Below are 18,667 nucleotides of genomic sequence, written 5' to 3' on the forward strand. Positions count from 1 at the left end.
TGGGGTGTCCCATGATTGGGGTGTCCCATTATTAGGGTGTCCCATCATTGGGGTGACCCATGATTGGGGTGGCCCAGCACCCAAGGGGCCCATCATTGGGGTGTCCCATCGTTGGGGTGGCCCATCATTGGGGTGGCCCAGCACCCAAGGGGCCCATCACTGGGGTGGCCCATCATTGGGGTGGCCCATGATTGGGGTGTCCCATCATTGGGGTGGCCCAGCACCCAAGGGGCCCATCATTGGGGGGGGGCCCATCGTTGGGGTGACCCATGATTGGGGTGTCCCATCATTGCAATGTCCCATGATTGGGGTGGCCCATGATTGGGGTGTCCCACCATTGGGGTGTCCCATCACTGGGGTGTCCCATCATTGGGGTGTCCCATCATTGGGGTGGCCCATCGTTGGGGTGGCCCATCACTGGGGTGGCCCATGATTGGGGTGTCCAATGATTGGGGTGGCCCACGATAGAGGTGTCCCATCATTGGGGTGTCCCATGATTGGGGTGTCCCACCATTGGGGTGTCCCAGCACCCACGTGTCCCATCCCGGGGATGACCCTGGTGCCAGCGTCTCCTGTCCCCAGGGGTGTCCTGCCACCAAGGTGTCCCAACACCAGGGTGTCCCTGTCACCGGGTGTCCCCTCCCCGGGGTGTCCCCTCACCAGGGTGTCCCTGTCACTGGGGTGTCCCTGTCACTGGGGTGACCCCGGCACCACGTTGTCCCCTCTGGGGTCCCTATCACTGGGGTGTCCCTGGGTGTCCCCTCCCCGGGGTGTCCCCTCCCCGGGGTGCCCCTCCCCGGGGTGTCCCTGTCACCGGGTGTCCCTGTCACCGGGTGTCCCCTCACTGGGGTGTCCCTGTCACGGGGTGTCCCCTCCTTGGGTCACTTGGCTCCGCTCCCTGGCTGCACCCGGCCCCTTTGTGGCCCTGGGGGGGGCACAAGGTCCCTCCCGTGTCCCCTCCCCATGTCCCCTCCACCCCCCCATGTCCCCCCGTGTCCCCACATAGCCCCCGTGTCCCCCCATATCCCCCCGTGTCCCCCCGTGTCCCTCCATGTCCCCCCGTGTCCCCTCCGATCCCCCGTGTCCCCCCGTGTTACCTTCACCCCCCCGTGTCCCCCCGTGTCCCCACATGTCCCCCCGTGTCCCCTCGATTCCCCATGTCCCCTCGTGTCCCTCCATGTCCCCCCGTGTCCCCTCCGATCCCCCCGTGTCCCCCCGTGTCACCTGCACCCCCCCGTGTCCCCCCCGTGTCCCCTCGATTCCACATGTCCCCCCGTGTCCCCCGTGTCCCCTCGGTCCCCCCGTGCCCCCCCCGCTCCCCCCTCCCCTCCGTCCCCCCCGCTCCCCCCCCCCCGCGCCCGCCGCTTCCTCACCCTCCCGCAGCCGCCGCCGTGGCCCCGCCCCCTCCTCCGCTCCCATTGGCGGCGCGGGGGCGGGGGGCGGGGCCGGGCGCGCCGCGGCGCAGCCAATGGCAGCGGCGCGCGGGGGCGGGGGCGGGGCGGCCGCCCCGGCTGGCCCCGCCCCTCCCCGGGCCAAGGTGCCCCCGCGCCCGGGCGGGTCCCGCTGTCACCGGGGCGGGGGGGGGGCGGGGAGGGAACGCGGGACCCCCCCTATGGGGCAGGGACCCCCCATGGGGCTGGACCCCCTCCCATAGGGCAGAGACCCCTCCCCATAGCGCCAGGGACCCCCCATAGAGCCAGGGACCCCCCCATAGAGCCAGGGACCCCCCCATGGGGCTGGACCCCCTCCCACAGGGCGGAGACCCCTCCCCATAGAGCCAGGACCCCCCCATAGAGCCAGGGACCCCTCCTATGGGGCAGGGACCCCCCCCCCCCCATAGAGCCAGGACCCCCCATAGAGCCAGGGACGCCCCCTATGGGGCAGAGACCCCCCTATAGAGCCAGGACCCCGCTGTAGAGCTGGGACCCCCCCATGGGGCAGTGACCCCCCCCATGGGGCTGGACCCCCTCCCATAGGGCAGAGAACCCTCCCCATAGCGCCAGGGACCCCCCCTATGGGGCAGGGACCCCCCCCCCCCATAGAGCCAGGACCCCCCATAGAGCCAGGGACGCCCCCTATGGGGCAGGGACCCCCGACAGAGCCAGGACCCCCCATAGAGCTGGGACCCACCCCATGGGGCTGGACACCCTCCCCATAACCAGGGATACCCCCCATAGGGCAGGGACCCCCCCCATGGGGCTGGACCCCCTCCCATGGAGCAGAGACCCCTCCCCATAGCGCCAGGGACCCCCCCTATGGGGCAGGGACCCCCCCCATAGAGCCAGGACCCCCCATAGAGCTGGGACCCCCCCCCATGGGGCTGGACCCCCCCCCCCCATGGGGCAGGGAACCCCCTCTATGGGGCTGGGACCCCCCCCCACTGACCGACCCCCCCCGTGGCACTGGGACCCCCCCAAGGATTTCCCAATCCATCCAGGACCCCCAAATCCCACCCCCCTCTGAGCCGCCCCCCTCCAAAATAAAAAAAAACACCAAAAAGTGGCCGCTAAACTCCGAAATTCCATTAAAAAATGTTTATTTTTGCCCGTAAAACAGCATTAAAGAAGGAAAATACACCCCCCCCCCCCGCCAGCAATAATATAAAAAATAATAAAAATAACATTTTGGGATGAAAGTGGCAAATCGGGGGATTTCACCCCGCCCATCAGGATCAATATCCCCCCGCCCTCCCCAAAATTCCATCCCCCTCCCAAAAAATGAAGGATTTGGGATATTTCCCAAATTGCCTCCCTTGGAGTGGAAAGGGCCCTCCGCGTTTTTCACAGGGGAAAAATGAGGATGAAAAGAAAGAAAAGTCCCCGAAAGCCCCAAAATGGTGGGAAAAGTCCCCAAAAGGGTGGATTTCTTTTTTGGGGGGTAGAAAATATGGATAAATTAGGGAATATTTGGGTTTATTCTATAACTGTAAAGCTCCCACCAGGCTCCAGTTTTCCGGGTTCTGTATGAGCACGATGGATGGAGGGAATTTGGGATCAGTGTCCGGAAAAAAAAAAGGAGAAAGGGGAAAAAAGGGGGGAAAACACCCCAAAAGAGAGAAATTCCTGGAAAACCCAGAGCTCAGAATGGAAGGAAAGGAGGAGCTGGGATACAAGGGCTTTTGATGGAAAGTCAGGATTGAAGTTGGATGAATCCTGGGGATTTTGTCCCCCTTCCTGCTCGGATGCAACCGGAATGTGGAAAAACTGGGATTTTTTTGCCTTTTTCCAGGTCTGGAAACAGGAGGGAAAAGAGGCAGCGTCGATGAAGGGAAAAGAGGGAAAATGCTCCATTTTGGCACTCCGGGATTTGGGAATGGGAAGGATGGGAGCTCTGAGGTTGTGCCAGAGCCACGGGAATAAAAGCGGGAACCCATGAGAAATGCTGGGAAAAGCCCCAAAATGCTGGAAGCGGCTTCAATAGCGGGTGGGATGCTCCGGAATACGGATCCGGGAACGCCAGGGCCCGCTTCCTCCCGGCCACAGGGAATATCCTGGATTGGGATTTGCGAGTGGAGTTTCTCCCTCCGGAGCGTCCAAACGAACCGACGGTGCCGAAATTCCCGGGAGAAGCGATGGGAGATTTTTCCCATCCGGGAACCATCCGGATGCAGCGGTTCCAAATCCATCCCCTCCGGATGCGACGGAGAGACCCGACCGCTCCGGAGGGGAAAATTTAATAATAAAAAACCCCAAACCTGCATTTTTTTGTTGCCCAAACCCTGGGATGGGGGAAAAAAAATCGGAAAATCCGGCGTTTTTGGGGGGGATTTTTTTTTTCCGAGCGGGAAAAAGAAAGATCCGGCGCGACGGCGGCTTTAAAAAAAAAAGAGATGCGTTTATTCCATGATCAGTACAGACCAAAATGCAATATTCACTGTATATTAAAGGAAAAACGAAAAAAAAAACGAAAAAAAAAGAAAAAATAACCCAAAACGCCCCCCCCAACTCCCCCAACCCGCCCCCCCTGCCTCCCCCCCCCCCGAAAAAAATAATATATATATATATAACCCCGATCCGTTGAAACTCCGGAGCTCGCCCGATCCTGCCGCGCCGGGATCGTCCTGCGTCGCGGGAATTTTATGGCACCATCGCGTCCAAAAACGGGGCCGAGAAATAAAATTAAAAATTAAAAAAAAAAAAAGCGGGTCGGGGGGGGAGGGGGGGACCACACGGGTGGGAATCCCTTTTCCCGGGATTATAAAAAAAGCGGGATTTCTTTTTTTTTTTTTTCCCGTTTTAAAACTTTTTTTTTCTCCGTTAAAAAAAAAGGGGGGATAATAAAACCCTGGAACGGTTTGGGTTGTTCTGAGGGGATTAAAAAGAGGCTGAAATGGGTTTTTTTATAGGGGGGGAATAACCGAGTGTGGGGGGGAGAAATGGGTGTTTTTACAGCACGATTCCGGAGGGGGGGATTTTCCCACCCCTTTTTCCGGAATCCGCTCCCCCCCGCGGCAAGAAAACGGGGCGAAAAACCTTAAGAACCTCAAACAAATATATGCAACTATCTGCACTATACAACAGAGCCACAGGCAAACACGAGCGGCCGCCTTTTCCCAAGGAATTCCCGAAAACGGGCAGGGAAAAGCGCCCCCCGGATCATTCCCGGGGCTGGGAACGGCGGCCGGATTTTGCCCCGTGCGGGGCGGAAAGAGGAAAATAAAGTGACCCCCCCCTTGCAAAAACATTATATATATTTATATAAAATATATATATATGATTTATATATATATTTTATATATATATAAGTGGGTGTATATATAAAAACCGGACTGACTTTGGTTGGGAGAGCTCGCTCCGACCGCCGGGCCCTCGGGGCGACGCTGGAAAACGGGGGGAAAAGGGGGGAAAATGATAAAAAATGAGGATTTTCCACCCCCCGCCGCCCCCCCCCGCTGCCGGGAGCCGGGGGGGCTCTTCCCTTTTGCGGAGCTGGCGGAGGAAAAGGCGGAATTTCCCCCCCGACGGGGGGAAAAACGGGAAAGGGGGGGAAAAAACGGGAAATGGGGGGGATTTCCGTGGGATTTGGTGGGAGGGGGGTGTTATATGGGGAAAAATGGGGTGAAAACGGGGTATTTTGGGGCGGGGGGGTGTCCCCGGGACAGTGCCGGCTTCTGTCCGTCCCCGTCCCCAGCTCCGGATGAGGCTTTTTTGGAAAAGGCGGCGATGGGAAGGGGGGAACTTTTTGGAGGGGGGGGGGGCCCAAAACCGACCAAAAATAATAATAATATTAATAATAATAAAAAAAAACCCAAAATAATAATAAATCCAAGCGGGCAGGAGGCGGAGGCCCCGGCTATACCGTGAATACGTTTGGCGGAGGAGGAAGAGGAGGGCGGATGCGACGAAGAGCGGATTTGGGAAAGGCGGGGGGGGCCGTAAGGCTGAGCCGACCGCATCCCGCCCGGAGCAAATCCCAGAAATTCCCGGCGGGAAGAGGAGGGGGAGGCGGCGGAGGAGAAGGGCTGTGGGGGGTGTTCCGGGGGGGCGGGTGTTGATTCCGGATCCGCCGGGTGTTGATTCCGGATCCGCCGGGTGTTGGTTCGGAGCGGGGTCGGGGACGCGGCTCCTAGAAAAGGTTTTCCTCAAATATTGCCAGGAGGTCGCTCTGGAAATTCATGTCGATGGTGGCCGCCATCTGCGGGAAAAAAAAACGTGGGAAAGGGATTATTGGGGATGTCGGGATGCGGAGCGGGGCTCCGGGTGACGCCGGGTGACGCCGGGTGACGACGCCGGGTGACGTCGGGTGACGCCGCCGCACTCACCGCCTCTCGGCGCCGCCGCTCCTGCTCCCGCTTCCGGGCCATCTCCCGCTGCTGATCCAGCATGGATTGGGAGGACTGCGCTTGGGAGCTCTGCGCCGGGGCCGCCGCGGCCGCCGCCACCGCCTGTTGCGGCGGCGCCGCCTGTTGTTGCTGCTGCTGTTGTTGTTGTTGTTGTTGCTGCTGCTGCTGCTCCTGGCGCCGCCGAACCTCCTCGTGCACCCGGCGCGCCTGCTCCAGCGCGTCCTCGTCGTCGCGGCTCCTGCGGGGACACGGGGACATCAGCGGGCGGACGGGGACACGCGGGGTGGTGGCACCCGGTTTGGTGGCACCCAACGTGGTTGCACCAACGTGGTTGAAGCCAATGTGGTTGCACCAACATGGTTCAAACCCAACGTGGTTCTAACCCAACATGGTTCCACCCAATGTGGTGTCACCAACGTGGTTCTAACCCAACATGGTTCCACCCAACGTGGTTGCACCAATGTGGTTCCAACCCAACGTGGTTCCAACCCAACGTGGTTCCAACCAACGTGGTTCCACCCAACGTGGTTCCAGCCCAACGTGGTTCCACACGAAGTGGTGGCACCAACGTGGTGGCATCCAACGTGGTTCCAACCCAACGTGGTTCCAACCCAACGTGGTTCCAACCCAACGTGGTTCCAACCCGACATGGTTCCAACCCGACATGGTTCCAACCCAACATGGTTCCAACCCGACATGGTTCCAACCCGACATGGTTCCAGCCCAACGTGGTTCCACACAAAGTGGTGGCACCAACGTGGTGGCACCAACGTGGTTCCAACCCAATGTGGTTCCAACCCAACATGGTTCCAACCCAACGTGGTGGCACCCAACGTGGTTCCACCCAAAGTGGTGGCATCCAATGCGGTGGCACCAATGTGGTTCCAACCCAACGTGGTTCCAACCCAACATGGTTCCAACCCAACGTGGTTCCACCCAACGTGGTTCCAACCCAACGTGGTTCCAACCCAACGTGGTTCCAACCCAACGTGGTTTCAACCCAACGTGCTGGCATCCAATGTGGTTCCACCCAACATGGTGGCATCCAATGTGCTGGCACCCAACGTGGTTCAACCCAACGTGGATCCAAACCAATGCGGTTCAAACCCAACATGGTGGCATCCAACGTGGTGGCACCCAACGTGGTGGCATCTGATGTGGTGGCACCCAACGTAGTTCCAACCCAACATGGGTCCAACCCAACATGGGTCCACCCAACATGGTTCAACCCATCGTGGTACTCAACATGGTTCCAACCCAATGTGGTTGTAACTCAACACAGTTGGACCCAACATGGTGGCACCCAACGTGGTTCCAACCCAATGTGGTGGCACCTGTCATGACACCCAACATGGTTCCAACCCGACATGGTTCCACTCAATGTGGTTGCACCCAACATGGTTCCAACCCAACATGGTGGCACCCAACGTGGTTCCACCCAACGTGGTGGCATCCAATGTGGTGGCACCCAAAGTGGTTCCAACCCAACGTGGTTCCAACCCAACATGGTTCCAACCCAACATGGTGGCACCCAACGTGGTTCCACCCAACATGGTGGCATCCAATGTGGTGGCACCCAAAGTGGTTCCAACCCAACATGGTTCCACTCAATGTGGTTGCACCCAACGTGGTTCCAACCCAACGTGGTGGCACCCAACGTGGTGGCACCCGTTGTGCCACCCAATGTGGTTCCAACCCAAAGTGGTGGCACCCAACGTGGTTCCAATCCAACGTGGTTGCACCCAATGTGGTTGCAACCTGTTGTGGTACCCAACATGGTTCCAACCCAACGTGGTTGTAACTCAACATGGTTGGACCCAACATGGTGGCATCCAATGAGGTGGTACCCAATGTGGCTCCAACCCAACGTGGTTCCAACACAAAGTGGTTGCACCCAACGTGGTTCCACCCCAACGTGGTGGCATCCAAGGTGATTCCAATCCAACGTAGTGTAACCCAACATGGTTGCACCCAATATGGTTCCAACTCAGTGTGGTTGCACCCAATGTGGTTGCACCCAATGTGGTTGCACCCATCGTGGTTCCAACCCAACGTGGTTCCAACCCAACGTGGTTCCAACCCAACGTGGTTCCAACCCAACATGACTGTACCCAACGTGGTTGCACCCAACGTGGTTGCCCTCAATGTGGTTGTACCCAACATGGTTCCATCCCAACACGGTTGCACCCAACCCCGGTTACACCCAATACGGTTGCACAAAACAGCTACTTTCAACATGGCCCCACCCAACGCAGTTGCAGCACCCAATGCAGCTGCACCCAACATGGCTGCAACCCAACTCGGACACATCCAACGTGGTTGCACTCAGCATGGTTGCACCCAACGTGGTTGCGCCCAACGTGGTTGTGCCCAACGTGGTTGCGCTGAGCATGGTGGCACCCAATGTGGTCGCACCCAAGGTGGTGGCACCCAACTTGACTGCACCTGACATAGCTGCAGGTGACTTGGCAGCACCCAGTTTAGCTGCACCCACTTTAGCTGCACCCAATTCAGCTCCCATGTGGGCTCCAAGCTGCTTGCAAGAAAAACCTTCCCAATTTGGGTGGCACCCAAAAAATTGTGGAGCACCCCAAAGGTTGGGGTAGCACCTCAAAGAAATTGGTGTAGCTCCTCAAAGGGCTTGGGCAGCACCCAAAGGGCTTGGGCAGCACCTCAGAGGGCTTCTGCAGCACCCAAAGGGCTATTGTAGCACCCAAAGGACTTGTGTAGCACCCAAAGGGGTTGGGTAGCACCCCAAGGATCCATGTAGCACCCCAAGGAGTTAACACCTCAAAGACTTGTGTAGCACCCAAAGGGCTTGGGCAGCACCCAGAAGACTTGTGCATTACCTCAAAGTCTTGTGTAGCACCCAAAGGGCTACTGTAGCACCCCAAGGACTTGTGTAGCACCCAAAGAACTTGTGTAGCACCTCAAAGACTTGTGTAGCACCCAAAGGGCTTGTGTAGCACCCAAAGGGCTATTGTAGCGCCCAAAGGACTTGTGCAGCACCTCAAAGACTCGTGCAGCACCCAAAGGGCTTGGGTAGCACCCCAAGGACCCATGTAGCACCCAAAGGAGTTAACACCTCAAAGACTTGTGCAGCACCTCAAAGACTTGTGTAGCACCCAAAGGACCTGCGTAGCACCCAAAGGGCTTGTGTAACACGTAAAGGACTTGTGCACCACCCAATGTCTGATGTAGCACCCAAAGGACTTGTGTAACACCTCAAAGACTTGTGTAGCACCCAAAGGACTTGGGCAGCACCCAAAGGGCTTGTGTAGTACCCAAAGGACCCACAGAGCACCCAAAGGAGTTAACACCTCAAAGACTTGTGTAGCACTCAAAGAGCTTGGGCAGCACCCGAAAGACTTGTGCAGCACCTCAAAGACTTCTGGAGCACCCAATGGACTTGTGTAGCACCCAAAGGGCTACTGTAGCACCCCAAGGACCCATATAGCACGCAAAGAACTTGGGTAGCACCTCAAAGATTTGTGCAGCACCCAAAGGGCTATTGTAGCACCCAAAGGACTTGGGCCGCACCTCAAAGACTTGTGTAGCACCCAAAGGGCTTGGGCAGCACCTCAAGGACCCGTGTAGCACCCAAAGGAGTTAACACCTCAAAGACTCGTGTAGCACCCAAAGGGGTTGTGTAACACTCAAAGGACTTGTGCACCACCCAATGTCTATTGTAGCACCCAAAGGACTTGTGTAACACCTCAAAGAGTTGTGCGGCACCCAAAGGACTTGGGCAGCACCTCAAAGACTTGTGTAGCACCCACAGGCTTTGTGTAGCACCTCAAAGACTTGTGTAGCACCCCAAGGACCCGTGTAGCACCCAAAGGAGTTAACACCTCAAAGACTTGTGAAGCACTCAAAGGACTTGTGCACCACCCAATATCTATTGTAGCACCCAAAGGACTTGTGTAACACCTCAAAGAGTTGTGCGGCACCCAAAGGACTTGGGTAGCACCTCCAAGACTTGTGTAGCACCTAAAGGGCCATTGTAGCACCCAAACGGCTTGTGTATCACCCAAAGGACTTGCGTAGCACCCAAAGGACTTGGGCAGCACCTCAAAGACTTGTGTAGCACCCAAAGGAGTTAATACCTCAAAGACTTGTGTAGCACCCAAAGGGCTATTGTAGCACCTCAAAGACTTGTGTAGCACCCAAAAGACTTGTGTAGCACCCAAAGGGCTATTGTAGCACCTCAAAGACTTGTGTAGCACCCAAAAGACTTGTGCAGCACCCAAAAGACTTGTATAGCACCCAAAGGACCTGTGTAGCACTCAAAGGACTTGTGTAGCACCCAATGTCTATTGTAGCACCCAAAGGCCTTGTGTAGCATCCAAAGGGCTTGTGTAGCACCTGAAAGACTCACGTAGCACCCAAAGGCCTTGGGCAGCACCCAAAGGACCCGTGTAGCACCCAAAGGACCAGTGCAGCCCCCAAGAGCCGGGGGTCCGCCCTCACCTCATGCGCTCCTGCTCCCGCCGCAGCCGCTCCTTCTCCCGCTCCACCTGCTCCGCCTGGGCCTTGAGCGCCTTCTCGCGCTCCTCCTTCTCCCGCGCCGCCCGCTTGAACTGCTCGAAGCTGTCGCTGGAGGACTTGGCCGTGGAGGACGGCGTGGTGGGGTGCTTCTGCACCAGGCTGGCCCACGAGCCCATGTTTTTGATCTTCAGGTCCTGAGGAGCAGAGGTGGAGACATGAGGGACGGGGAGGTGACGCCGGAGCAGGGCAGAAGGACACCAGGGGCTGTGGAAAGGGCTGGAGATGTCTCCGGGCCTGGGGATGGCTACAAAGGGGGCTGAAGGGGTGTCCAGGGCTGGAGATGGTGGCAAAAGGGGCTTGAGTTGTCACCAGGACAGCGGATGGGTGCAGAAGAGGCTGGAGATGCCTCCAAGCCTAGGGACAAGAGTGGAATGTTCTGGAGAGGCCTCCAGTCCTAGGAACAAGACTGGAAGATCCTGGAAAGGCCTCCAGTCCAAGGAGGAAGTGTGGAAGGTCCTGGAGATGCCTTCAGCCCTAGGAAGGAGAGGGGAAGGTCCTGGAAATGCTTCCAAGCCACAGGAACAAGACTGGAAGGTCCTGAAGATGCCTCCAGCCCTAGGAGCAAGCGTGGACGGTCCTGGAGATGCCTTCAGCCCTAGGAAGGGACACGGAAGCTGCTGGAGATGCCTCCAGCCCTAGGAACAAGACTAGAAGGTCCTGGAGATGCCTCCAGCCCTAGGAAGGGATGTGGGAGGTCCTGGAGATGCTTCCAGCTGTAGGAGCAAGTGTGGATGGTGCTGGAGATGCCTCCAGCCCTAGGAAGGGGTCTGGAAGGTCCTGGAGATGCCTCCAGCCCTAGAAGCAAGTGTGGAAGGTCCTGGAGATGCCTCCAGCCCTAGGAAGGGACGCGGAAGCTGCTGGAGATGCCCCCAGCCTCCGGAGTGGGGTCTCGGCCTCACCTTTTTGGGGGCGACGGGCGTTTTGGGCTCCTGCTTCTGCCTCTCCTTGTCGGGCCCGGCGGGAGGCGGCGGCGGCGGCGGCGGGGCCGGCGGCGTCTGCTCGGGGGGCCTAATAACGGGCCGGCCGCCCTCCAGCGGCTTCATCTCCGCTCCTGCGGGAGGAAGAGGAAGTGAGCGGCGGCGCCGGGGACACCGGGGGGACGCGGGGGGACGCGGCGGGACGGGCACTCACGCGGCTGGCCGTGCGCCGGCGGCGCCTTGACGCCCTCGGGGTGCTTGGGGGGCTCGGGCCGCAGCGGCGGGCTGAAGGCCTCGGGGCGGACGGCGGGCGAGTGCGTCTTCTCCTCCTTGGGCGCCGGGGCGGCCGCCCTCAGCTCCTGCCACGGCAGCACCCGTCACGCCGGGGCGCGGACGGCGGCGCCGGCCCCGAATCCGCCCCCGCGGGTGTCCCCGTCCCCGTTACCTGTTTTTTGGGCTGCATGCTGGGCTGGGGTGGCGACTGGGGCACCAGGGCCTGGAAGGGCGGCATCTGTGGGGAATGCATCATGAGAGGGGAAGGGGCTTCCCGCAAGTGACCTGCAACAGTTCGGCACCAGTCAGTCCGGCGGCGGCGGCGGCGGCATCGTCGCCCGCCGGCCGCCCCCGCCGCGTCCCGCGCGCCGTCCGTGCGTCCCTGCGTCCGGCCGCCGCGGCTGCGGGAGAGAAGGGGGCCCGGCGCCGCGCGGAGACGCCGCGAAGGGCCCAGAGAGCCCGGAGGAAACGGCGGAGGCTCCGGGAAGAGCTGGAGGCGCCTTCTGGAAAGGCCCAGAGGAGGCTCTGGAAAGATTTGGAGGCTCCAGGAAGTCTTGGAGACTCTGGAAAGATTTGGAGACTCCAAAAAGTCCCGAAGGTACCAGAAAGACTCTGAGACTCTGGAATGTTTTAGAGATTCCAGGAAGTCTTGGAGACTCTGGAAAGATTTGGAGGCTGCAGGAAGTCTTGGAGACTCTGGAAAGCCTCCAGAGTCTCCCAGAGGTTCCAGAAAGTCTCTGAGACTCTGGAAAGTTTTGGAGACTCCAGGAAATCTCAGAGACTCTGGAAAGATTTGGAGGCTCCAGGAAGTCCCAGACGTTCCAGAAAGTCTCTGAGACTCTGGAGTGTTTTGGAGACTCCAGAAAAATCTCAAGAGGTTCCAGAAAGTCTCTGAGGCTCCAGAAAGTCCCAGAGGTTCCAGAAAGTCTCGGAGACTCTGGAAGGATTTGGAGACTCCAGGAAGTCTTGGGAGACTCTGGAAAGCCTCCAGGAAGTCCCAGAGGTTTCAGAAAGTCTCGGAGACTCTGGAAAGATTTGGAGACTCCAGGAAGTCCCAGAGCTTCCAGAAAGTCTCAGAGACTATGGAAAGATCTGGAGACTCCAAAAAGTCCCAAAGGTACCAGAAAGACTCTGAGACTCTGGAATGTTCTGGAGACTCCAGGAAGTCCCAGAGGTTCCCAAAAGTCTTGGAGACTCTGGAAAGATTTGGAGACTCCAGGAAATCTTGGAGACTCTGGAAAGATTTGGAGGCTCCAGGAAGTCTTGGAGACTCCGGAAAGCCTCCAGAGAGCCCCAGGGGTTCCACAAAGTCTCGGAGACTCTGGAAAGATTTGGAGACTCCAGGAAACCCCAGAGGTTCCAGAAAGTCTCAGAGACTCTGGAAAGTTTTGGAGGCTCCAGGAAGTCTCGGAGACTCTGGAAAGATTTGGAGGCTCCAGGAAGTCTTGGGAGACTCTGGAAAGATTTGGAGGCTCCAGAAAGTCTTGGGAGACTCTGGAAAGCCTCCAGAGAGTTCCAGAGGTTCCCCAAAGTCTCGGAGACTCTGGAAAGTTTTGGAGACTCCAGAAAGTCTCTGAGGCTCTGGAAAGATTTGGAGACTCCAGGAAGTCCCAGAGGTTCCAGAAAGTCTCAGAGATTCTGGAAAGTTTTGGAGACTCCAGAAAGTCTTGGAGACTCTGGAAAGATTTGGAGACTCCAGGAAATCCCAGAGGTTCCCCAAAGTCTCTGAGACTCTGGAATGTTTTGGATGCTCCAGAGAGTCCTAGAGATTCCAAACAGTCTCAGAGACTCCAGGAAGTTCTAGAGGTTCCAGAAAATCTCTAAGACTCTGGAAAGATTTGGAGACTCCAGGAAATCCCTGAGGTTCCAGAAAGTCTCTGAGACTCTGGAAGGTTTTGGAGCCTCCAGAAAAATCTCAGAGGTTCCAAAAAGTCTCTGAGGCTCCAGGAAGCCCCAGAGGTTCCAGAAAGTCTCTGAGACTCTGGAAAGTTTTGGAGACTCCAGAAAGCCTCAGAGAGTCTCAAAAGCCCCAGAGGCTCTGGAAAGTTTGGGAGGCTCCAGGAAGCTTTGGAGGCCCCAGAAATCTTGGGATGCTCTGAAAAACTTGGATGATTCTGGAAAGCTTCAGGGGCTCCTAAAAGCCCCCCAGACTCCGGCAAACTTTGGAAGCTCCTTCTAGAAAGCCCCAGAGATTCCAGAAAGCCTTTGAGGCTCCAAACACCTTCGGATGTTCTGGGAAGCTTCAGAGGCTTCTAAAAGCCCAAGAGACTCCGTAAAACTTTGGAGGCTCCAGAAATCTCGGAGGCTCCGGAGAGTTTAGGATGCTCTGAAAAGTGCTGAAGATTTCGGACAACTTCGGAGGCTCCAAATAGCCTCAGAGAGTCCAGAAAACTTTGGAGGCTCCTTCCAGAAAGCCTCTGAGATTCCAAAAATCTCAGAGGCTCTGGGAAGTTTTGGGGACTCTGGAAAGCCTCCAAGGCTCCAGAAAGCTCCAGAGGATCTAAAAAGCCTAGGAGACTCCAGAAACCTTTGGAGGCTCCGGAAATCTTTGGAGGTTCTGGAAAGTGTTGAAGATTTTGGAAAGTTTCAGAGGCTCCCAAAAGCCTCTGAGATTCCAGAAAACTTTGGAGGTCCCAAAAACTTGTGGAGATCAGGAAAGCCTCGGAGACTCCGAAAAACTTCCGAGGCTTCACAAAGCCACAGAGACAAAAGCCTTGGAGACTCCAGAAATCCGGAGGCTCTGGAAAAGCCTTGTAGGTTCCAGAAAACTCCGGAGGTTCCAGAAAGCCTCGTTTGGAATGTTTCAAAGGCTCCGGAAACTCCAGGAAGCTTCGGAGGCTCTGGAAGAGCTCAAAGATTCTGGAAAGCTTCAGAGACCCTGGAAAACCTTGGAGGCTCCGGGAAGGCTCGGATGGCCGACGCGCACGGAGGAGGGCGCCGGGAAGGGAGGTCCTGCGGCGCTGGGAAGATCCCAACGCTTCCCGGTGCCTCCGGAGACGGCCCTTGCTTGGAATCCGCCGGGAAGAGGAGGCTGCGGCTCGGAGAAATGAGCCGCGACGGCCCCAATGCGACGCGTCCCCCCTCCCCACGCGGTGCTCCGGCCATCGGCGCATCCCGCGTTTCTTCCGGATCCGCTTGCGGCGGCGCCGCCGCGGCCCGCGTCCCGGCGCGCGCCGGGGCGGCCCCCGCGGCGCCCGCTCACCGGTCGAGTAGGGATCGGGTTTATGGTGCCGGGGCGACGGGTGGTGCTGGATGACTTGCTGCGGCTTGGCCGGCGGCGGCGGCGGCGGCGGCTGCGGCGGCGGCGGGTGCTGCTGCGGCGCCGGCGGCTGCGGCTGCGGCAGGTGGGGCGGGAAGGGCAGGGGCGGCATGTGCAGGGGCCGCTGCTGCGGCGGCGGCGGCGGCTGCGGGTGCTGCAGCTGCGGCGGCCCGGCGGGGTGTTGCGGCGGCTGCGGCGGCGCTTGCGGCGCTTGCAGCGGCGCCTGCGTCTGGACCTTCACTGAAGGGAGAAGCGGAGTCTGCGGCTGCACTTTCTGCAGCTGCTGCAGGTAGAGCTGCATGTGGCCGGCGGCGAGCGGGAGGCCGTGATGCGGCGGCGGCGGCGGCTGCGGCGGCTCCTCGTCCTCCAGCAGCACCGGCGGCGGCTGCGGCAGCGGTGGCTGCGGCGGCGGCAGCAGCGGCGGCTGCGGGGCCAGCGCGGGGGCCACGGGCGGCGGCGGCGGCGGCGGCCGCGGCGGCTTCGGCGGCAGCGCGGCCGCCCGGTTGCTGGGCCTCGACGGCTGCTGCGGGAGGGCGTTGTGCAAAGCTGCGGAGAGCACAAGGAGGAGGACGGTGAGGAAGGGTCCCCAAACGCGGGGGGACACCCCCAAATGCGGGGGGGACTCACCTGGCGGCGACACCACGTGCTGGTTGAGGTGCGGGGGGGTGCTGTGCTCCGGCGCCGGGGGCAAGTGGGGCGGCAGCTCGGGCTGGGGCAGGTGCAGGATGGGCTGGGCGAAATGGCTCATGGCGTCGAACATGGCGCCGGGCAGCGGGTGCTCCAGCACCGGCACCGGGGCGGCCACGAAGGCGGGCGGCGGCGGCGGCGACGACTTGAGCGGCGGCGGCGGCGGCTGCGGCGGCGCCGGGGGCTGCGGCGGCGGCGGCGGCTGCGGCGGCGCCGGGTGGTGGTGGTGGTGCTGGGGAAGAGCACGGGGCGCCGTGAGCGCCGCGTCCCTTGTTCCCTACCCGTCCCGTTGCTCCCTACCCGTCCCGTTGCTCCCTACCCGTCCCGTCGCTCCCTACCCGTCCCGTCGCTCCCTACCCGTCCCGTCGCTCCCTACCCGTCCCGTCGCTCCCTACCCGTCCCGTTGCTCCCTACACGTCCCGTCGCTCCCTACCCGTCCCGTTGTTCCCTACCCGTCCCGTCGCTCCCTACACATCCCGTCATTCCCTACCCGTCCTGTCGTTCCCTACACATCCCGTCGTTCCCTACCCATCCCGTTACTCCCTGCCCGTCCTGTTGTTCCCTACACATCCCGTTGTTCCCTACACATCCCGTTGTTCCCTACCCATCCCGTTGCTCCCTACCCGTCCCGTTGCTCCCTACCCGTCCCGTTGCTCCCTACCCATCCCGTTGCTCCCTACACATCCCGTTGTTCCCTACACATCCCGTTGTTCCCTACCCGTCCCGTTGCTCCCTACCCATCCCGTTGCTCCCTACCCGTCCCGTCGCTCCCTACACATCCCGTCGTTCCCTACACATCCCGTCGTTCCCTACCCATCCCGTTGCTCCCTACCCGTCCTGTTGCTCCCTACCCGTCCCGTTGCTCCCTACCCGTCCCGTTGTTCCCTACCCATCCCGTTGTTCCCTACGTGTCCCGTCGCTCCCTACACATCCCGTTGTTCCCTACCCGTCCCGTCGTTCCCTACACATCCCGTTGTTCCCTACCCGTCCCGTTGCTCCCTACACATCCCGTTGTTCCCTACCCGTCCCGTTGTTCCCTACCCATCCCGTTGTTCCCTACCCGTCCCGTTGTTCCCTACCCGTCCCGTCGCTCCCTACCTTTTTGGGCTCGCGCCCGCCGTGTCCCTTCTTCTTGGCCTTCGGCGCCAGCTCTGCAAGACAACGAGGGGACAGTTAGTGACATGGTTAGTGGCAGGACGGCGCCCGCGTCCCCCCCGCGCCGCATTCCCAACGGGAACGCTCCACGCGGCCTTTAAACCACGCGCCGAATCCGTCGGAGCCGCAGGGATGCGGCCAAGCGACGCGCTGGTAAAAATACCCCCGGGTTATTTTTAAGGGCCAAATCCGGGCGCGTTCCCAGGGTTTTTCCTGACGAAAAGCACCGGAGCGGAGCCGGATCGGAGCAATTTCCCTCCATGCTTTGCTAAAAAGCAAACGCCATTCCCTATTCCCTGTCTGGGATGCGGCATCAGCATCTGAAGCCTTTAAAAGCATTTTTTTTCCCCCCAATTTTCCCCAAATTATCCCCCTCATCATCCCACCTTTGAGGCCATCTTTCCTTAACGGAGCGGAATGAGGGGAAAGCGGCGATTCCGGGAGCCAAAACGGCTCCAACGGAGCCGCACGGAGCCACAAAGGGAGAAATGGATAAAATAGAAAAAAATGGAATGCTACAAAATAAGATATAAAATAAAAGCTATAAAATAGAAGAGTTTGGGATCGTGGGAGAGTCGCTCCGAATCGTGGCCCCCGGCAGCGGAGCCAAAATAAAGCTCCGAGGTCTCCGGCGGGTCAAGGAGGGAATTTTTGTGAAGGTCGGAAAAATTAAACTGAAAATAAATTAAAATTAAAAATAGAAAGTGGCCAGAATGAGGAACGGCGCAAAAAAAGGGGGTTTAACTGCATTTTTTTCCCTCCCTGGGGCTGGTGCCAGCTTTTCCCTAAGCCAAAGTGAGGGTTTTCCGTGGTGGAGCGGGGAAAACGCGGGTGGGAAGGGGAAAATTGGCGGCTCAGGCTCGTGGCGGCCGCAAAAAATCATGGGAAAATGTTGACTTTGGCAGTGGGAAAAACGGCGTTAAAAAATGGGCAGAAAAAAGCCTTTTTGGCATCCAAATCCATCCTGGCCTCTGCGCTCTGAAAGTGGCGGAATTAGGAGTTTGCTAAAAAAAAAATAAAAATCCCAACTATGCGGTGATGTGGGAAAAGCTGCAGAATCTGGGAAGAGTCCCAAAAATTGTGGGAAAGCAGCAAAAGTCAAGGAGCTCCCCCCCAAAATCAGGGAAAACTGGGTCCAAGGAGACCTTAAAATCACGGGAAAGTGGCAAAATCTGAGGAATTCCCCCCAAATCACAGGAAAGCTGCGGAGTCCGGGAAGACCTTAAGAGTTATGGGGAAGTGGCAAAATCTGAGGAAACCTCCCCAAAGCAAGGAAAAACTGCAGCGTCCAAGGAGCCCCCAAATCCACAGGAAAGGAGCAAAATCCAGGCCCCAAAATCATGGGAAAACTGAAGAGTCCAGGAAGACTCCCCAAAATCACAGGAAAGCAGCAAAATCTGGGGCAATTCCCCCCAAAATTGCAGGAAAGCGGTAGAGTCTGGGAAGACTCAAAAATAGTGGGAAAGCTGCAGACGGATTTCCCGTTTTTCAGGAATTTGAGGCTTGGAAAAGCCAATGGAAGGAGAACACAACACTAAAGCAGGGGGGAGTTTCAAGCTGGCTGTGTTTGAGTGGGAGGTAGGAAAATGCAGTGCTAAAAAATGCGTTTTTTTCCCCATATCCTGGGAATTTGCAGGCCCATACGGATTTTCCGGGCTTTTCCAAGTGTGTTTTCATGGGAAAAACCTGTGGCACCGACTCGAAATAAGGGACGTGTCCCCTTGGCGGCTGAACGGAGGACGTGGGATGCATGGTTAAAGAGAGCAGGAGGAAAAGGAATGCCGGGACTGCGGAAAAGCAACGGAAAAATCATGGAAATGGAAAAGGGATGGGTCATCCCAGAGTTCTGTGGTGGGAATAAGCTGGAAAGCTGCCTTAAAAGCGCGTTTTTCCCCCCAAATTCCAGTTTTAAGGCAGCTAATGTCACTTCCACACCTTAGTGTCAATGGATTTGACTACTGTTCTCCGGGTTTTTTTACCCGGGATCCAAGTGTTCCCGCTCCTAGGAACCAAAGCCAGGGAAGAGGAAGCGACGCTGCCGCGCGC

At 58.5% G+C, this 18,667-nt stretch overlaps 1 protein-coding gene across 1 annotated transcript in view; it reads right to left on the reverse strand.

Annotated features, from left to right (window-relative positions):
- Positions 1-5,565: 5,565 nt before the first annotated feature.
- Positions 5,566-18,667, reverse strand: part of BRD4 (bromodomain containing 4) — a 40,480-nt gene continuing 27,378 nt past the window's right edge. The window contains exons 14-22 of the mRNA XM_088535130.1: positions 16,565-16,617; positions 15,407-15,698; positions 14,723-15,325; positions 11,693-11,805; positions 11,462-11,606; positions 11,230-11,381; positions 10,253-10,464; positions 5,762-6,020; positions 5,566-5,634 (exon numbers count right to left, since the gene is read on the reverse strand). Of these exons, the coding sequence (XP_088391256.1) occupies positions 5,566-5,634; positions 5,762-6,020; positions 10,253-10,464; positions 11,230-11,381; positions 11,462-11,606; positions 11,693-11,805; positions 14,723-15,325; positions 15,407-15,698; positions 16,565-16,617 (1,898 nt within the window). The remainder of the gene's footprint in view (positions 5,635-5,761; positions 6,021-10,252; positions 10,465-11,229; positions 11,382-11,461; positions 11,607-11,692; positions 11,806-14,722; positions 15,326-15,406; positions 15,699-16,564; positions 16,618-18,667) is intronic.

This window comes from Tinamus guttatus, unplaced genomic scaffold (assembly GCF_059628265.1).
Source record: "Tinamus guttatus ecotype Peru unplaced genomic scaffold, ASM5962826v1 Tinamus_guttatus_pri_ptg000617l, whole genome shotgun sequence".
Taxonomy (NCBI): Eukaryota; Metazoa; Chordata; class Aves; order Tinamiformes; family Tinamidae; genus Tinamus; species Tinamus guttatus.